Source organism: Aythya ferina, assembly GCF_964211825.1.
Source record: "Aythya ferina genome assembly, chromosome: 2".
In the NCBI taxonomy this organism is placed as follows: domain Eukaryota; kingdom Metazoa; phylum Chordata; class Aves; order Anseriformes; family Anatidae; genus Aythya; species Aythya ferina.
The window spans coordinates 97,323,106-97,344,143 of NC_140297.1; the positions used below are offsets into that span (position 1 = coordinate 97,323,106).

The 21,038-nt window shown below is 38.0% G+C and overlaps 1 protein-coding gene and 1 long non-coding RNA gene across 6 annotated transcripts in view; one reads left to right on the forward strand and one right to left on the reverse strand.

The window, feature by feature from the left end:
- The window catches only part of INVS (inversin), an 89,481-nt gene that overhangs the window by 45,587 nt on the left and 22,856 nt on the right, over positions 1–21,038 (reverse strand). For 2 of the 5 annotated variants that reach the window (XM_084510149.1, XM_084510150.1), the window contains exons 4-5: positions 6,529–6,702; positions 2,825–2,992 (exon numbers count right to left, since the gene is read on the reverse strand). In XM_084510149.1, coding sequence (XP_084366275.1) covers positions 2,825–2,992; positions 6,529–6,702 — 342 coding nt within the window. Of the gene's footprint in view, positions 1–1,463; positions 1,557–2,824; positions 2,993–6,528; positions 6,703–11,294; positions 11,384–14,443; positions 14,582–21,038 lie in introns of those variants that run through there. The other 3 variants (XM_084510152.1, XM_084510151.1, XM_084510154.1) reach the window with 3 other exon arrangements.
- On the forward strand, positions 1,598–10,600 carry LOC311432088. The gene is made up of 3 exons (XR_014689812.1): positions 1,598–1,753; positions 8,201–8,356; positions 10,434–10,600. It is a non-coding gene; the product is annotated as an uncharacterized lncRNA (long non-coding RNA).

Sequence of the window (21,038 nt, forward strand, 5' to 3'; positions counted from 1 at the left end):
CTGTATGTCACAGATTTCAATATTAGGCGTAGCCAATTGTGCATAACTGCCACCCATGCAAACTAAACTTACTTTTTCAGCATTCAGTTGAGCTCTTTTCATCATCGTTTATTTTTACGATCCTGATGATGCAACTACTGTACAAATATGAAACAGAACGACATTCCTTACCAGGAATTTAAAACCAGGTGACAACAAATGGATGCACACAGATGGCAGAGCACAGAAAATCAAGACAGTATTTTTCAGTGTCATAGACTGTGGCTTCAATAAAACCAGCAGCTTAATTTTTGTCAAGGTTTTGTAAAGCAGTGCTACACAACTCTGGGTAGGACATGAGAGAAAAATATTTTTTCTGTGGAATTCTTCCACGATGTTAAAGATAACGTGACAGAAACAACAGCAACGCTATTTTTTTTTTATAACTTGGTCAACCAACTAAGACTGCCAACGCAGGTTGACCAGCAGGAGACATCAATATCCAACTGCTATTTGAGCAACAGCACAGAGTTTACAGCTTACAGCACTCTATGATGAAAGCAAAGATAGCTAGTTTGTGTTGGATGTGACAAAAAATGGAGAGCAACAATAGCATTGCCACAGGCCTTTTGCACTACTATTACTACAAGACTGTCCTAGTGAATTTAGAAATGCCATTATGTAAGTATTCTGTGAATTTAAGACACAAGGTGACAGAAATTGAGCTGTGTGTTTGTATGTATTAGAAACATACAAGAAGAATTTGAGAGACTTCAGAGTTAACCTGGATGTGAAGACTGCAGGAGGAATGAGAACCAAAGGTAATGCTTGGGCAATAGATCTGGAGCTGGGTAATATGATGAAAAATAACTGAGAAAGTCAGGGAGGATTGTGAGCTCTGCTTTAACTGTGTTGACTTAACACTGCTATGTAGGTATCTGTAAAGGTAAGTAAGAAAACCGGACCTGTTTGGAGAGATGACAAGACCATATTAAAGGATTAGACTTGGAGACCTCACCAAAAAAAAAAAAAAGTATTTATACTTAACACCAAACTCAATCTACAGATAGATTACCTACTAACAATGCTTCTGAATCATCAACTTTCACAGGATATCCTGTAAGCTAATTACTACTTCATTTTAACTTGTAATATACCACTCCCATCAATTAGCTTATACAGGTGGAATAGAAACAATTCAGCTGATGCACAGAAAAAGACTAGAGAGAAACAAGAATATGCTCTTTTAGCTGTCAAAGGGGGAAAGAAATAAAAAAATAAACACTTTAGCATGGTCAGGACTCTTGATTACCTAAAAAGAATCTCTGAGAACACCTTGAGAAAGTTGATAAATATTTTTGAACTTTCGTAGCATGCCTGGGTGGGATCCAGCTAGCTTCCTTAGGTGCTTAGGTATGGTGCTAGGCTTTGTATTAGCAACTCAAATAGTGTTGATAAAACACCAATGTATGGCTGTTACTTACCAGTGCTTGCACAGTGACAAGGCTTTTTCTTTCACACTCTACCCTGCCCCGCTCACTGTCTTCTCTCAGTGAGGAAGCTGGGGGTGAGCAAGAGGTTGGGAGGGGACACAGCTGGCACAGCTGACCCCAATTCCTTACCATATAACATCATGCTCAGCAAAAAAGGCTCAGGGAAAGAAGAAGGAAGGGGGAGATTTCACGGTTATATTTTGTCTTCCCAAGCAACTGTTAAGCATGGTGAAGAACTACTTTCTAGGAAGCGACTGACTTCTACCTGCTGATGGAGAATAGTGAGTAAATCCCTTTTTAGGCTTTGCTTGAGCATGTAGCTTTTGATTTCCCTACTAAACTGGCATCACCTGGATCCGTGAGTCGTCTTGCCTTCCTCCTATTTTCTCCCCATTTCACAGGAGGGGAGTGAGCAAGTGGCTCTGTGGATGTTGTTTTGGCTGGGGCCAATCCACTGCAACTCCTGAAGACATTTATCTTGACTATCTAAGGTTTGGAAAAGTCTAAATTTCAATCCAGCAGTCTGTATCTGCTTTCAGGCAGGTTGAAACAGATACAGAAGTCATTATAGTTAGCTTACAACCAGTGCGTGTCTAGTTATGAAAGTTATTTGAAAGACAGAGGTATAGGGAGATTGTTGTAGTATGAGAGGAAAATTTAACTGAGACTTCTGTATCTTTCCATGCTGGTGAATTCAGAGATTTTACAAAGAACAAAAATAGAGGTGGATATCAAGCTAAGGACATGATTTCAATGTACTTATTATAGCAGTATAGGAAATGAAACTAGAAAATCTGCTATCAAGGACAGATTATTTAATCTGCACAGAAGAAGTATTTGGAAAGTCCCTCAATAAACTGATCAAGGGCTGACTGATGAATGACCAACTGTTTCCTAGAGTTCTACACAACAGACAAGATTTGATATTCCACTACATTTAACTAGCAATAAACTTTCAAATAATGAAGACAAGACACACAACAGAGAATTCACTGGGTGAGATGTAACTCAGACGAGTAATATGACTTGGACATTTTAACCAGGAGAACTTGCAGTCCCTTCCTCCCTCCCTCCCCCACAAAATGAACAGTTAAACACATCAAGCTAATTAAAAGAATATACATAGACCATGATTTAGAACAAAGATATTCACCTACAGAATTCGGAAGAAACTCCCATCAATACAGCAAACAGATCTAAGATGACTTCTTAAAAAATTATCGATATTAGAAAAAGCAAATGATTCAATTTTCAAAGAGCTAGTGGACTCGAATAAAAAAATTTCAAGAAAGCAAAAGTGTTTTTATCACATTAAGTAATGAATAGCAAAAAGCCGTAATAGATTTTCTTACCAGAATACATTTCACTGTGTGAATCGCGCTAGGGTCTTTGTTATTAGCTGCCCAGTGAAGTGGGATTTTTCCTTCAATATCAGGGATTCCAATATTTGAGTCATGTTTTATGAGAAGTTTCACGTGCTCTGGGTTATTGTAGTAGGCACTCCAATGCAATGCAGTTTGCTGGAACACAATATTCACAAGTTTTACAAACATGGTGAAAAATAAGATGAATATTCAAGTTTGTTAGAACATGAAATATGATTTAATTGTATTTTCACAGAATGAAAGAGTATTTGAGGTTGAAAGGGCTAAAAGAAATGTCTTTATCTCTACAATCTGGTCTGTGTATCCTGATGATCTGTTTTACTAATGATCAACAAATATTACTAAAGTACAGTTACTTACAACCCAAAGAATGGATGTTCTGAAGTTACACTTTTGGGGGATGTTCCATGTTGAGTGCAGTCATGGAAGTGCTTCAGGTAGGTAAGACTGCTTAGAACAACGCTGTCTGTTCATTCCGTATAAATCCTACAATTCATTAAGTTCTTGTGCACAACATGAATAAACCATAAACCTGCCCCAGATACCTCTGAATTCTGAGCTGAGTTCAATTCCTAAATGTCTGGACACCAGAGATGGAGGGTTATCAAATGATTAGCACTAAATATCGACACTGGACTTGGATTCATCTTGAGCAAAGGTTTTGACATTGTCCTTGATCACTCAGAAATCTATACATTGAGTATTACTGAATCTAATGTATTTTGACCAATGGCAGTCCAATAAAACATCAAAAAAGTCATCCATGGTCCTACTGCTAATACCTGGCTGCCAGTGGCTTTTTACAGGTATTATCAATGTTCATAATTACATGAGCAAAACAATGTTTGTTTGTTTGTTTTTTTTTAACGGTGAAATGCTAGGATATTAACAAGTAATTTATTGATCAGACACCTCTCCCAACTGACACGTAGCAGAGGGTTGTAAGAAGCAGAATGAATTTTATTTCTCCATCCCTCTTCCCTTGCCCTCATCCTAGCAAAATATTACGTGGCACTTTGACTTGCAAACGGAGAGAAATAACTGCTGCAGGACGTTTGTGTCTAGGAGTGCGATACCCTGGATTGGCACCCTTGAATAATGTGACTGAATGTATGAGTTCAGTAGCCTATTCTTAACGTCTCTGTAAAGGAGGAAGGCAAAAAGGAGCCTATTCTTTGTGTTTGTTGCTTTAAGCTGTTAGCTTTGTGCCATGGTAACAGTAGGATACTGCAACCTTTCTGTCGGCTTGGTAGTTCACAGAAGAAGAGCTCGTTCTGACGCATAACTGGAGGGGCTGCAAGAAAAGGTCTGAAAACTTACGCTGCATCCAATTACACACAGCCTAGCACCGTAAAACATGCTCAAACCATCATAGCCTGTCAGGATTTGAACTGAAAACTTTTTAGCAGTAGAAACCTGTGAAAAGTGAACATACATTATTTCTTAAATGGAGCTGATCAGTATCCCTAGAAACTGACACACGCTATGAACACAGAGACTTTTGATTACCAAGAGACCAAAGCAGTCTTTCTTTACAGACTTCTCTCACTCACAACCTGCTTTTCAGCCAATTGCCTACATTTAAATAAAAGACACTCGTTCTCTCATGTTCAGGAATTATATTTGACAATCTCGATGCACAGAGTTGCAGTAAGGGAAATGAATAAGCGATGTACCCAACGGGGTCAAACTTGTTGGTCTCTATCCCCAAGAGTGCCTTTCATCAGCCTGAATTCCATCACTGCTACTGTGACTACTCATGACAGAAACTGGAATAAAAGTGCTGTACATTTAGTGGAAAATCTGGCAACGCTTTAACACTGCTTTGGAAATCTGCTGAACAAAAGGCACGGTTCCTAAGCGGTTTTGGCTGGTCTCCAGATACCTTTGTTAATTAATTAATGCGGTCAGGAAGTCAGCACGGCCTCTCCAGAACGACTGCTGTAATTATAGCCAGGGTTTCCATGATACACGTTAGAATATCCTGGAAGGCAAACAGCTGATTGCTAGGGCACAGGCTGGTTCAACTCCATTGTCTGGAGGGGTCAGGAGATTCGTTTTTTGGAAACCGGCCTTGCAGATGTCTTATCCCGCTTCCTTCACAATAGGATTTCAGAGTTTAAATAGTAACACCACTAGAAAGTCCAGTCCTCTTCACTTCCTACGTCCTCTTGTGATAAAACTAAAATGTATTACATGAGATATGAATGATGATGTCCACTGAGGCTGGTCTTGCCAAACTGGTATGCTGAACAAGAGGTGATCCAAGTACACTTGGTCAGGGCACTGACATTTGAATAAGTGGTAGACGAGGGCCTGGTAGGAAGAGTCTTTGCATAAGTTCCAAGATCACTTACATATTGTATGGAGGACACATTTCTTCTGAATGCTTAAAAAGCCTCTATCATCTCTAACAGCTGTATCCATGCCTACCTTGTCAATGGTAGTTCCTTTTTTTTTTTCCCTTTGTTTTCTATTTGCTGTCTACATTCACAGCATCTAACTTTTTGTTTCCATAACACTGAGGAAAAATTTGGGCTCAGGCAACATTTGCATCTCTGAACTCTTCCAAAGAAGCCTCTTTCAGATTTTAGGATATGTAAGCTGCTTGAGTGCATGATATTTGAATCACACATTCTCAGACTAATAAATCAGCAACAAGAATTACTAGAAATCTCTCTAGTAAAGACAATATGATCATCTCTCAAAGAGAACATGCATCAAACATGCCAACGAGAGGGATGAATCTGTTTCATTCAAAACCAATGTGTTCTATGCCTCCTTGTATCCTTCCACTCATGCTAACAGAGGCAACTGTTTCACAGAAGTTTTAAATCATAGATTGCTAAGCACTCAACCATAAGAACTACATCAACACAAAAATCAAGTTATTTAATGCTAAAAACCTATTCCTTCTTTTATAATGAGTTAGTGTGCCATTACTGCAGGTTAGCAATCATCTCTGTAAAAAGAGTAATCTCTCTCTGCAGGTTAGCAATCATCTCTGTAAAAAGAGTAATAATCAATCAGTTGTTTAAGAACTTTATCATTTCTGAGATCCATGACCTGTTTTGGCTGGTCATTTTAATAATAGTCCTTTTAAACAAGCATCAGTAGATTCTTCCTGAGCATCTCAGAAGTCAGTGTGTTTCTAAAGCAGGCTGGTAACTCTACTGATGGAGTAGAGCGTGACTTGACTTTGCAAAGGGACATCAGGAAACTCATGACAATATTTGCACTATGTATAGTGTATAAACAACAACATCACTGTTCAGGAGTGGAATTCCTTTGGATTTCCAGACAGGTAATGAAGGCAGATGAATCTCCATTTCACAGGTAGAGTTTTTTCAAGAAAAAAAGCAAGATAAGCCTATGTTACCCACATTCAAACAAGGATCAGGCTGTTACAGAAAGACCTAGACCCTAAAACTCACCGAGTATGAGTCTAAGTGCTCTCAACATGACTGTCAGTGAACTAAGTACAAAGAACTTCTACATATTATCATCAGGAAAACGTTAATATTTCTAACAGTGATCACTATAGTACCCATGTTAGCCACTATTTCACATAGTCAGAAAAATTTTGGTAAAGTACTGCAATAATTTTTCACTCAAACTGTTTCATAATTTCTAAAGCTGCTACAAGTGTTGTCTTTAAATAGTATTTTTACCTTGTTTTTGTCCTGGGTATCCACTTCACCAGGTGCCATGTGTTTTAACAATAAAGCTAAACATTTTGGGCTTTTGTGACGTGTAGTTAAATGTAATGGTGTCATATCCTCCAAGTCCTTCTGCATCCAGTTCCCTCGACGAGCCAGTAAAAGCTTCATAAAGCGGTAATTTCCCTGGGTAAGGAAAAACATGAGAAATGTATTTAAGTTTACTAAACCAAATGGTTATATTGTTTAGATATATTTAATGTTGCATCACAGCACTTAAAAAAAATGTAACAAAAAAAAAAACATCAGCAGCTCTAGGCTGTGGAAACCTACAATAAATATTAAAACAAACAAATAAACAAACGGTAACTCCTGATTTTTAAGTTTGTTTTTCTATTTGCTATCAGATATGTAACCTGCTGTAGGAGTGTGTGTAAGACCTGGTTCAGTAAGACAGAAAACTCTACCATACTGTCAGTTTCTCAACAGTTTAATCTCCAGACATACCCTGTACAAACTGAAATAAAACCATTAGATATGGTTGCAGCAAGACAGACAGGTATCAGATGAAGAATATAACTAAACATGAAGACCAACTACAATTATTAAAACAAGAGGAAGGAAAATAACATGGAATGATTCAGAGACAGAGAAAACCTACTCGTCTGAATGAGTAAAACATACAGAAAAAAAAGTGACTGCTTCTTACATTTTTAAACAGAGAAGTGTACGTGAGTTTTGATCCATTGTATGCAGGATGAACGGATGGGACAGCTCGTCTTGTAACACTCACTTAAAATACCTAACACGTTGGACTTCCTAGGTTTTCAGAAGAAATAACGTAGAAATTCTCCTGTGACCAATAACAGGGTGGATCCCAAAGAAAACAGTTTGGTTCTATTTCTCAAGACATTGAGGAAGCCTTTCAAAAACCGAAGATACAATCAGGTAACCAGTAAGAAGCTGTAGCAAATTAAGGTATAACCAGCCTTGATTTTCTACTGCCCCTTGCTTGGAGGCTTTCCCACATAGCTGAAATGCTAGATAGGATATTTTGATGCTTCCACTTCAATACCAAGCCTACTGAGTTTTTCTGAACCCACCCTCAGCAGTGAATTTCAGTTGAGGAGCAGTAATAGCTGGAGTAATAACTTCTTAAAGCAAAACATCTAGAGCTAGAAAAGCTTGGGTGATCATGTTCTTAACATCCCCACCCCCTGCTACCTCACCTTTCCTAAAGAGAAAAGAGTGTGCTGTCTCACAGCTTTGCTCTCTTAAGATTTCCCCAAATACTAGCTTTTGCCAATTTCACATACTGACAAGTTAAAATATCAATTAACCACAAATTACACAGATTGACACACAGATCAATAGAAGTCATGTCTTCGGGTTGTTTTGCTTATGAATGACCTGCAAATTAACATATTCCAATCTCTTGCAATACTTCCATACGTAGTATAGCAGCCAGAAAGATGGGAAGGGCAGATTTCACATGTTACTGTTTCGGTCTTTGTCTAATAAAAATGGATGAGTTGAGCTTCATGTGGGCACAGTGGATTTCACCAAGTGTGCCTAAAATATATGTGATTTTTCTTCCTGATGCATTTATTTATTTTAAAATACAAACCAGGGAAGACAAATCATGAACAAGCTCAGACAAAATACCCTCTCCATGCTTCTACAGCTTGTTGTCATTGACCCTTGCTCTTCAGTGAAAGCTCTACATGAAAAGTCTGCCAAAACTCACACCACAAACCTGCCTCAAAATGCAAACTTCTGCTGCCAGAGACAACAGCACAGCTACTGAGCTCTTCAACAGCATTCACAGCAAGTGCAGCAGGTAGTGAGTAACTAACTCTTTTTTTTGGGGGGTGTTTGGGAAGCATAAGGTTCTTTTAACACAAGACACACACCAAGGTACAACCATGACGTACAACTGCAGAAGTGCACGATGTCTGCACAGCTACTAATCCATGCAGAACACGTTCAAAATGACTTAGTGAATCGTTGCAGAATGAGTTAGGGATAAGGAAACTTCTCATTATTACCACCATACTTTACAGGTAAATATAAGAAGATTTGGAAAACTCATTAAAAAGAAAAAAAAAGAAAAAAAAAGCTAAAATTGCAGTGTATCATGCTGTGGTTGGGAATTAGACTGGGGAAGACAACACTAAATAACTTGAGAGAATATTAGTCTTGGAAGAAATATAGTTGCTATTCCCCATCACAGAGGATAATACATTTGTTTTATTTTCAGTATTTCCTACTTGATGTCCACGCATACATGTGAAAGAAAAACACTTGATTTTCTCTTGTTGATGGATACTTATTGGAAGATTTACAAACATACCGTGCTTTTAGAATGAATTCAGCTGATAAGAAGGGTGAAAGATAAAAGAAAATACATAAAACTAAGGAAATGTACATTTTTATTATTAGAGTTTTGTTCTCTGTACTCTTATTTTATTTCTGCTGTTACCATTTTTCCACAAGTTACTACTATATTATTCTGTTGCATGCTTAGCTACCAACAAATCCCCCTCCTTAGGAAATTAATCTTTAATAAATCCTTTCATTCTGAAACATGAAAGATACTCTTTCTTCCAAATGATTTAAGACTATTTATTAAAACATCATCACAGACAACACCAATGTAAGGACAACGTCCTTTTACATTACTTAGTTGCAATGATTTTATTCTTACCCTTACTTCTGACTGCTGCTCTTTTTCTTTAGTAATACCATAAATGTTGCCGTGTTTCTTTCACCTACTAGAAAGTAATGCTGTCCTTATTAATGGCAAAGGAAAAATTCCTCACCTTCAACTGATTACTGATTAAGTTTATAAATATATAATAGATGTGGGTTGAAGGCAGATTTAATTTAGGTTTTACTAGGTGCAAGGAGGAAAAAGTATGCTTAATCTGAAAAGCGTTTAGTAGCCCAATTGCTTCATTTTTATTAAATCCTTGTCTATCAAGCTTGAAGCTTGCTGCCTTTCACTCAGCAGACACACCTGATCGGCCTCCAGATTGCAGAGCATCATGAAGCACTTTGGGCCAGTCTGTGGTGTCTTAACATTGCGAGTCCCTCTAAAATGATTGTTATACTATGTGAAAATATCAAAGACAGAAGACTCAGTTCTTGATAGCCAAAGTTTACTATTCTAGTGCTGATTATTAAAATTCCTCCATATTTTACTAAAATTATTTCTAGTCCAAACAGTCAGCTCTGTATGCAAACTACAGTACAGCTCCAGAAATGATGACATCTAGCTTCAGCATAAGATTGTCTGATCAGAAGAAATATTTTTATTTCAAAATTTCAGCCACTTATACTAACTGTGATGGGGTATAATAGGTTTTGGTAGACAGATAATGAAATAAGCTATTTTTGCTCTGCTGTCAAGCAATGACTGAAGAAAGGTTCTGGACCCCAAGCTTAACAGTGAAGCAGTCAGAGTTTCCTTTCTTGAATATTTCAGTAGAAAAAAGAGCAGCTGGAGAAACATCTTAGAATTAATGAATTTATCAGAATTCAGATTATCCCTGGCATTGAAGAAGTTATCCCCAAAACCACAAGTTCATTCAGAAAAAAAATAAATACGTATATATATATATAAATATAGTCTGGTATTTTCATTGAGTCTACTTCCAGGAACAAGTTTTAGTGGAAAATTTCCAGTGAACTCTTATCTAGCTACTTTTCTAGGCCTATGATATGATGGATATGTTTATTTTCTCATCCATCTAAAGGAGCTTTTTCAAACTAGTTTCTCCCACCGTCCTGTCGAGGAGAGAAGCTGAATGGGCATCTGGCCCAGGCCAACCCAACAGATACGGTCACCTAAGTGAAGAAATAATGAAAAAGCAGGCTCTGTACTAGTAACATTGGTGCTTTAATTCATGTCGTAGGTTAATCCTGACATTAATGATGGCTGTATTACCAACGGGATATCTGATGTGACCGAAGCTAACAGGGGCACATGAAGTACAGGTAAAGAGAGATCCCTGCAACTCTGTGAAGCCGTGTTAACATCTGAAGACCTTCTGGACCAGGTTTCAGCCCCCCAAACACACAAGCTTCCTCCTGTCCTACTGTCCTAAGCAGTTCAGTAGTACTGCAACATGTAGAACAATCACTACCTTGGCATTATTTTTGGGAAGGTTTAAATAGCATTACCTATCTCCACTAGCTGGCTCTGGTAGTAGGTAGCACATAGGCCAACCAAGCTAGCATATATAAAGCACTATCATAAAAATACAGCTGTGCAAATATTCCGGTACTCAAAATAAAAAAAGAATTTAGCAGATGTTTTTGTTCCCCACACGATATCTACCAGCGCAGGAAATATACAGAGTTCTTAATGGATTTTATTTTTTTTTTTAAATTTACCTTTCCAATAAACGTAGATAATGTAATACTTTCCAAGAGGCATTGATAAAGCCCAAATCTTAGACTAACACAGAGCTAACAACGAATTACTGTAGTTAATTCTGCCTTCTGTGAAAGCCGTTATCTTTCATGTAAGGAAATGCTTCCAGAAGTTTCTTAGCACACAGGAAGGAGTGTTAACCTCCTTGGCAGGTGACCAAGCAGTCTCTCCTCAAGCGTGAGACATCACACACGTTTCCTCTAAAAACCACAGGAGTGAACTTGCCAGCAGGGAGGTCACACACAGCACAACGCTGCGATCGGTAGGAGCCTCGCAACGTCAGCAGTGGATCTCTCCTCCACTACGGGGAGAGAAAAGAACAAATGCTATTTCTACTTACTGAGAACATCTCACTGCCTCTCCTTCTCTTAGCTGGCTAACATCCGATGCTTTTCTGAGTCAGGATTAAAAAGAAGCTGAGTATAGTTCCTGTAAAATGTATACAATTTTCTTTCTGTGAACTGAAAAGTCAAACAGGGACATTTAAGGTAACACTATATAAAACACATAAATGTGAAAACTGGAATTGCTGACTGTTGTTTTGTAAAATAAACCACCACCTGAAGCATAGGAGTCATTATTATCTTAACACCACGAATGTGCATATTGAAGCAGTTTCATCACAGATATCTCCTGGATATTCATAGTCAGAAAAGCATGCGCACCTCTTCGGGCATCAAAAGCACATCCACAGATAGGCTACCATCACCTCGTCATCAGTGGGTTAAAAGGGGCCAATATATGGAGAAAACATTCCCCTTTGCATTGCTGAGACCACATTTTCAAAACACGTAACAATTCTAACCCATCTGAAATATTAAACATGACTTGAAAGAGTGATTTGTAATAATTTATAATGCACTGCACATGAGCTGCCTACTGACTGCTACAGCACAGCCACGATTGTGAGGATTTAGTCGAATACTAGGGTTGATAGAGAGCTAGAAAAAAGGTAGACATGGCACGGGTCATTAAAAAGAACACCAAGCTGTTAAAATGTGAAGACGCTGCTTTGAGTCCAGCTCAAAATTAGGTAACTGCTTCGCCAGTTCTGGGAAGACAGATCAAAGGAACATAAAGCAATTTAAAAGTGCTCCTTACAAAGGAGGTGGCTTTTAAGGGCTCTCCAGTGTGGACACAGTCATAAGCCCTGATGATGGGGTCAGGGCATACATTTCCAGCAGAACAGAAAGAAATACTAGAATTTCCTGAAAATGATTTTGTATGCATAAACCACAAATCAGAACCGCACATTAAAATTGAGCCTCTACAATACTGAATCCAATCCTCCAGCACCCACAGGGAGTAAAGACATCTAATCCTTTCCAACAAATTCCTAGGTATTTAAGGGGAATTAATGTGGTTTTCTCCCCACGTTCTTTATATCTATGAAAGTACAGTGCAGGTTTTAAAACCTAAGTGAGCATCAGTCTTTTTATCTCAATAACAAAGGCTAAACCCTACCTTCTCCTCAAAATCTCTCTCTCTCTCTGCACTCATTCTAGTTTAAGCAATTTTTTTGGAATACAACCAAGAAGATATTACAGAGCATAAAAGAAGAGGTCCCACACAGTAGCCTACTGAATGGCAATACTATGTCTCTACTGCTAGGTGTATCTGACAAGATATTTACGGCTGCATTTGCTTCATCAATTGATCTGTTGGCACACTGGCATCCTTCCCAGTCATTTTAAAATAAAAGGTTCGCAACAAACAGAATAAATTGTTCTGTCCCCATGCCCCTGCACATGAAACTTGGTTACGGGCCATCACATTTCTGACCATTTCCATCAGTTTCAGTATTCTTGTAATTCTGGTATTCTGCACATCCAGTCCTGTCTTCAGTCAACACTACTGCCTTCTCTTGTGCCACTCCTCGGTGTCCTTAGGAGAAGTACTACTTGTGATGCCAGCTTTGTTAATGAAAAATATTGACTACGGGTAGATTCAAGTACAACCATTGAGGAATTCCAATAGTCTCCTTGCAATCTCATTGTTCGGAGCACAGCAGTGTTTGTTTTCAGCTCATTATTAAATTGTTCACCATCCCTTACATTTTGTGCCCTCATTTCCCAGTTAACTGCAATCTTCCACCTAGCACTACACTAAATGTTTTTGTACAGGCCTAAAAAGGCTGCCTGCTGAATTTATGGCTAGAAAATCACGTAGCACGATGTTGGGTTAGTTTCGAAGAACCTGCTTTTGATGAAGTTTTACCCCATTTTCAATATATATTTATGTATTTAACCCTTAGAAACTAATTTTAAATGCTTGCATGCTACTGAGGTCAAAGAGAGTACTTTTGTCAGCTACTTTCCTCCCTACTTACAATGTTATTTACCAGTATTAAGAAAAAAAAACACAAACAACACAACAACAAAAAAACACAAGACCACAAAATCCTGCAATGTTATGTTTCCCAAAGAACGTTTCTTTGATTAAAATTATTTTTCATCTTGCCCCTTGCTGTTTGTGTACTGTTAGAACGAGACTGATCAACAGCAGATATTAACCATTGATCACGGCTCCTGACAGAAAGCACTGCAGCAAGCAAGCCCGGTCCATGAGCACACAGAACGCTGCACACAAGTGGAAAAATAAAAGGCACCATGAAAGCAGAGAGTGCAAAGGTCTGCTTGTTTAAAGAAGCGCATTCAAAGGGAACAGAAAAGGAGTAAGGGTACGGCAACTCCACCGTCCATGACAGTATGGACTTAGGATATCTGATAATTAAACATTCCAGCGTGGCTTAATAATTTATTAGCTTATTAAATTTTGATTTTTTGAAACGCATTCATTATTAATTAAGCAGCACTTATGTAAAATGCTTTATTACAATTTTCTCAATATTACTTCGTAAAAAGAGAGACTATTTAACAATCAATAAATCCTCTTCAGAGGAATATAATGCATAATTCACTGATTTTTACTCTTTCACAAACAAAACACTACAAAATTATCATTGCTGAATTAATTATTACGTGAAAACAGGTCTGCTTTTCTGATACTACACCAGTCATAGTATGTGTAGTGATTACACTTTTACTGTCTTTAAATATTATTAGTGCTTTAATTTTCCTTTTTAAACTCAAACTGTATTTAAGGAAGTATATCTGGATACAAAACAACACCTTGAGAGCAGGAAAACAAACTTTATCATAGCTTATTACCTACATATTCACCAATATACACTGATCCTTTGGTTTAGACCTACCCTGGGGGTGAACAAGAGCTAAAAGCGTGCATGGAAATTTAGCATGTCAGGGCACTGCCTTGCTTTTCCAAAGGAACACATTCTGCCCCAAATACAATATTTCATATCCTAAGACAACAAAAAAGTGAAATAGATTGCTATGGGTTTGGTCGGTTGTTTTTTAAACAGTCAGGTTAGATATTAGGCTTTTTAAACTCCAGACTCCTTAAAAGTAATCAGGATTTATATGGAGATAAGATGCAATCATTGCTCATGTCCAACACTAATGTACTTACTTATACTCACTCTTTCCAGCAAGTAAGTGTAGAAGAGAGGATGCCTCACCCCACACCACAACTTCATCACAGATCTTCAAAACCAAGAACTGTAAGGTCTTCAGAAAGAAAAGGGGCCATGCAGGTGCTAACTGACACTTTCTTTAGAGGTTGTTTCATCTATTAGCATCCCTCTGAGAAGGATGTTCTCAAAACATCTGAAACTACTTAAGAATGACATGGAGCAAATGATGGACTTTGTCAGCAACACCTGCCAGTTAGTTAGTAGCTTTTCAGGAAACAAATCAAACACTTATAAAATAAATGGAGCTGTGACTATCATACTTCTAATGTGATGTATATTAATATACATACAGAAACAGATCGGTATTCCAGGAGCAGAAGAAATTCAAAGATCAAAAGAAGCATTTTGATATGCTTATATTATCAGTTAACTGCCAGAAATCTGACAAGAATTCTTCAGAAAAGCTATTAAAATATAGGCTGGCAAGTCAAAATGTTAGGTAGATTTCAAATAATTATTCAGAGTTATAGATTAACAACGCTTGGATTTTGAAAGATTATCTATGTATGAAACAGTGAAACTTCTTGATTCCTAGTACTCTGAAGTTGAATTAATATTGCCTGGTTACAACAGCCATTAGCACTGAGGGAACCACACTTTAAACATGTCTGACTGCACTGTTCTTGCACTCCTTGAATACCACTGCTCATTTTATTATTTGATTATTATTTTTAAACGGTTCTGGGGGAGGGGAAGGAATCAATATAGTTACTAAGAACCTCAATTCCTAATTAGAGTGAGTAAAGTCACCATTAAAACGACAGGCTGTCACCCTGGTTGTCATGTACTATATTGCCATTTAAGTTCAACACACATATTGTTCTTAATTGAGCAAATAAACTCATGACCGCGTTTATAAAATTTTTAGTATGCTTAAATGTTAATACACTTTAATATAAGTTTTAGTTGCTAGATATGGTGAGTAGACAAGATTAGAAACAAATACAAGCTCCTAGCAACATTTTTTCCCCATCTCTGTCATAGTAAATATGATTTTGGTATGCAAACTATGAATAGGGAAAGAATTAGAAACATGGGATCCCAGACTGGTTTGGGCTGGAAGGGACCTTAAAGCCCACCCAGTTCCAGCCCCTGCCATGGGCAGGGACACCTCCCACCAGACCAGGTTGCCCAAAGCCCCATCCAGCCTGGCCTTGAGCACCTCCAGGGATGGGGCATCTACAGCTTCTCTGGGCAGCCTGTGCCAGGGCCTCACCACCAAGTGAAGACTTTCCTCCTAACCTCTAATCTAATTCTCCCCTCTTCTAGTTTAAAACCCTTCCCCCTGTCTTATCACTATCTGCCTGAGTAAAAAAGTCACTTTCCATCTTTTTTATAAGCCCCATTAAGTATTGAAAGGGCTTTATTGAAAGGTATTGCAATGAGGTCTCCCCGGAGCCTTATCTTCTCCAGGCTGAACATCCCCAGCTCTTTCAGCCTTTCCTCATAGGAGAGGTGCTCCAGCCCTCTGATCATCTTCATGGCCTTATTCTATTCTATTTTTTCAATAAATCTTAACAGCTGGACTAATCATTCTTCGTTAAAACATAGAAGGTATAAAAATATTGTCAGGCATTGGAATGGGCTGCCCAGGGAGGTGGTGGCAACACCGTCCCTGGGGGTGTTCAAGGAAAGGTTGGACTCGGCACTTAGGGACGTGGTTTAGTGGGTGACATTGGTCATAGGGTGATAGTTGGCCCAGATGATCTTGAGGTCTTTTCAGCCCAGTCTGAAAGCACCAGTCTGACTTGAGACCAGTTCTAACCACCAGACTTTTTGACTGAAAGCGAGGCAGTGTCTGAACTCAGAGCTCCTCTTCCCAAAGCCTCTTGCAAGGTTGGCTTCGCTCTCTGGGTTTCCATAGGAATAGACAGCACTATCAGCTGGCACCCAGTCAAAGGACACAATGGAGACGAAAACTTACCAGCGCTGTAAAAGCCGAGGTAAAACTGCTTCCCAGGATAAGTTAAAGGAAAATAGGTGCTTATATCTTACAGTCTTTGACTTCATTTGTCCATGGTTTTTTTCTGTGCAGTGTTTCCAGCTCAAATTTTATGATCTACCTTACAGAAATTAGTTGTTTTCATGTAAAAAAAACAAACAAACAAAAAAAAACACTTGAAGAATGATAATGCAATTAGCATTCTGATTTCCAGTTGATCTCTTCTACTGTTACTGACTTGTTTTCCTATAGTGAGTTTTTTGAAGCCACTCAGGCACAAGTACCCGAAGCACAGTCTCTGGTGATTTACGAGGAAACCTGACTACACATCGTCCACATTTACAGCATCGCTGCCCACTTCTTTGTCAATACTCTAGGTCCAAGTTTACAGGAAATTCTGCACAGTGACTTGAAAGAGTTGTCAGCAAGCACTAATTTCCTTCCCCCAAAAAAGAGTTCTAAAAATCGTTTTTATATTCATTTTATTCATCAAAATGGCTCGAGGTTAAACACTATTGAACTGAGAGTACCGTTAGAAGACTAAGAAACTATCTCTGAAATATATGAGTCTTTCTTTTTAAAAGCTGCATTTTCCCATATTCACATTCTTCTCCATTCCTAGTAAAATTTTGATTAATGTCCTAATTTATAATTTTTTTTTCCACTTTTAGTAATTACCTGTATAGTTTGCATAAGTACTGTTTTGCACATGGCTGAGTCTCTTAATCCTTATTTATATGTACATTATCTAATGTCTCCTAAATTGCCAATCTCTCTTCTAGAAAAGACAAGTTAGGATGATTGCTCAAAAGCATTTCACCAAGAAAAAGATCCTTATGGGAAAAAAAAAAAATCTTACAATATTTCATAGTTTCTAGAGATACTACAGTGAAGTATGAGATTTAAAAAAAAAAAGAAGCCAGAATCTACTTACAGTACTGGTAAATAAATCAAAGCCTTACTAAGCTACTCAGAGTACATCTTAGCAGTAATAAAAGCACTGGATTTACTTCTCTCTGCTCAGACTATAGGCAGTTAAAATACTAACTCAAGCCTGGTGTCGCTTCAAGTCTTCCCAAATCTGTACCATACTAGCAGAATATGGAAAAAACATGTTCTCTTTGTATATATGTTTATATTTAAATGTTCCCATCAGAACGCTTTACGTATACAGATGATAAACATAGCATAAACTACTTAATATTTCAGTAGAAATCTTTTTCCATTAAAACTAGTAACATTCTTCCTTAATTTCTCAACCCCAATTCCTCATTCTTCATGAATAAAAACTGAGGTAACGGAAAGCGTGTTCCAAATTGGTCTACAAAGACACTAAAAAAAGATCATTTAAATATATAAATTAAATTTATATTTTATGAAATGCAGCCATTAGCTGTTGCTTTCCAGGAAACAACAGAATTTGTTTATGTGGTTTATACATATCCCTTTTGTCTCAAGTGTGATTCACCTAATTCTCTTTAATCAACAATTTAACCTACTGTTTGCAGACAAAAAAAGAGAGACAAATGAAAAATTAGTGCTCCTGGAGTTTGTGGCTGGCCATAAAATCTGAATTTATTTTTCAAACACCTTCTGTAGCAATAGCCTTGGCATGCTGAAGACATCCTATCTAGTATACTATCGATTCAAATGACAAGGCTGAGCATCAGATTAAGGATGTGTCAGACACCTGATAGAAGATTCCTGGAGAACTCAGCAGAAAGGTGTCCTGTTTCAAAATGATCTATTGCTGGCACTACATTTATTGAAGAATATGTGGGACCATTTAACATGACACTAATACACTTAAAAATAAAGATAATTTAAAAGGACTAAGATTAATAATGAATGCAAACAGACACCTTTCCTCTTTACTATGGAAAACCCAGAAAAAGTCACCTCGTCCAGAGAGAAATCACCAAACAGCTCACAGAAGTGAACTAAGCCAAACCGATGAGCTCACACTAGTCATAGTCCTGCTTTAATTTGCCAGTGACAAATTTAGACACAAACAGTAAGTGGTTTCTCAGTCCCAACAACAATATTTCTTCCTGAACCCATTAAAGATCAGTTGTGAGGTCAGCTGCCGAGAGGCAATTAATGCAAGAATGATGTTTTGGAAAGGACACTCAAGCAGGGGGATGCCTCTGCCTGTAAATAGCCTGTAAAGCTATTTTGTAAAATACAGACTTGGCAGCAGACATCAGTGTCCTGAGAGAAGAGCTGGGCAAGCCTCTTGTGCACTGAGGGATGCCACAATGCTAAACGTGCTAAAGGAAGAGCAATAAGGGAAACAAAATGAAAGCTGCTTGGATATAACTCATAACATGCCAAGCATAGCACCACGTTTAGTAAGAATCACATTTTTAAGGTGCAATCATTATTTTCAAGTTCAAAGGCTAGAGAAATTTTCATCTACCCTTTGAATAAAACAAAATGAGAGAGAGGAGACTGCCGCTTGATAGCAGCGTGTAAAATAGAGCTAGCATTTGAAAAACAAGATAATGAAGGCAGTTTAAAACAGCCAAACACCAAACATGGGATAACATCCTGTCAAAAGAAAAAAAAACAAATGCTGCTCATGCCTGCACGAAGTACTCACCTTTACTGGGCAAAATTTTGCCTAACTGACCTAAAGCATGTCTGTATGCTGTTCAGTCCCAGTCTGCATTCCCAACAAAATCTCTGAGTTTAAGTTATGCATATGGGTGGTTTTTTTGGCTTTAAATCATCGCTTAATATGCTTGTTTTTTTGAGGACAGGATCACTTCACTGTTTTGCTTATTCACTGGTATCAGCCTGAAAAGTTATCGCTATAGAAGAGGGCTTAGGAAAGATCAGATAAAGTAACAATGTGGTAGTTGCCTGCCCAGATGCTCTTCTAAGCTTTATTCACAAAAGTTTAACCATGATTTTGATAAATGAAAATAAAGTAACTCTACCAGCTGGCTGCATAGATATTTAAGATATAATTCCATATCCTGTACAGAATTACTTCCTTTTTGCTGGGGTTTGAAAACAAGGAAAGCTTCCCAATGTCCCATCATCACGGTTTGCATTTGATTCGTGTTTACAAAATCTTTTAGAAAATCACTGCAGTGGAGTTTTTTTTTCTTTTCTTATTATTTTTTAAATGAAATCGTAAACGCTTGAGATCAAGACTGCTCAATTGAGGCAGTAGTATGAGATAATGCATGTTTGGGGTCTGACAATGTCCTCTTCGGCAGACTGGGTGGTGAAAGCTTATCTCAGGCATAGGAAACATGGTAAAAGAAGATAGAAAGCCAAACCAAGGGCAAAGACTTCAGTAGCAAGTATTGGATATAGCTCTAGAAATTAAGATGCTGGATTAAGACACCCATATCACAATGAATAAAAACTTCACTATTTCAAGGTGATCAGCGGTTAATGATGCTAGCTCCTTGAAAGAGGTGGGCCGTGATGGAAAGACTAACTTTGACCAAGATCCTTCTGATCTCAGGAAAGGTGTGTTAGATAGAGAAAGGAGATACTGGTGTGGCTACACCTAAGAGTTGATTTGAAAACAGCAACGCAGTAAGATGACAAATAAAGCACTACTCTAGTACTTTAATAAACAAACAAATCCTCCTTTAAAATCTAGTCCTATTATTTATTCCGGTAAGGTAAATTTTAGTGCTGTAAACCTTGAGATATTAATATGAAAAAAAATATTTGTTTTACTAGCATAGTGGCACTTTCATTGCATTTATCTTCTTTATAAGATCACAATTCTTCCTCCAAGAAACATGCAGGGAGCAAGGGATCAAAAGCAACAACATACAGACAAAATTCAACTGACAGTACATTGCAGGACTTGATAATAGTGCTTATTCCATGTATAGCAGCCCTGAGACAATTCCTTATGTCTGCAGGACTACCATCTCTTGACAACAGAACATTAATACAAAATATTCCGTTTCTTTACAGCTTCTGCTAAGTGATTTCCTCCATTGGTGGGTATTTTCGTTCTCTATGTCATAACTTTTTGTATTTATATTCCCCGTTAAGTAGTTAGCTTGCTTTTTCTCAAGACACAGAACCGGTCTGGTTTGGTTTCATGCTGCCAAATCTGTTTCACACAAACTCTGTGTGTGCTCCTGTGTAAGAAGAGCTAAACCGCACATGCTATGCATCCTCATTAACTGGGGAGAGGTATAATTAAACAGCAAGGGGTTAAAGTGTACATTAGCCTGTTGTACTTCCCTACCTATTACTTTTTTAAAAAAGCTTTCATATGTCTTCTTCCTTGTTTCTGAAAGCTAACCATCCCTTCTTCCTTTCAGCGAGGCTGACATTTGACAGCTTAACATAGCTGACAGGGTTACCCAACAGCCCACCCTCCCTATTCTCAATCCAATTAGACCTCTAATCCTCCAGATGAAAGGCCCAACTCCTCACGTTCCTCATGACAACGACAGCTATTGATTATTTGTCACTACAGCTAACACCCTCTCTGTCGAGGCCACTCTGACAGAAGCAAACCTACCAAATTAGACAGCACTTTATCTGCCCTGGAGGCCAAATGGCACAACAAGTAAAGGCTAATAAATGGTATAAAAATGAACAAA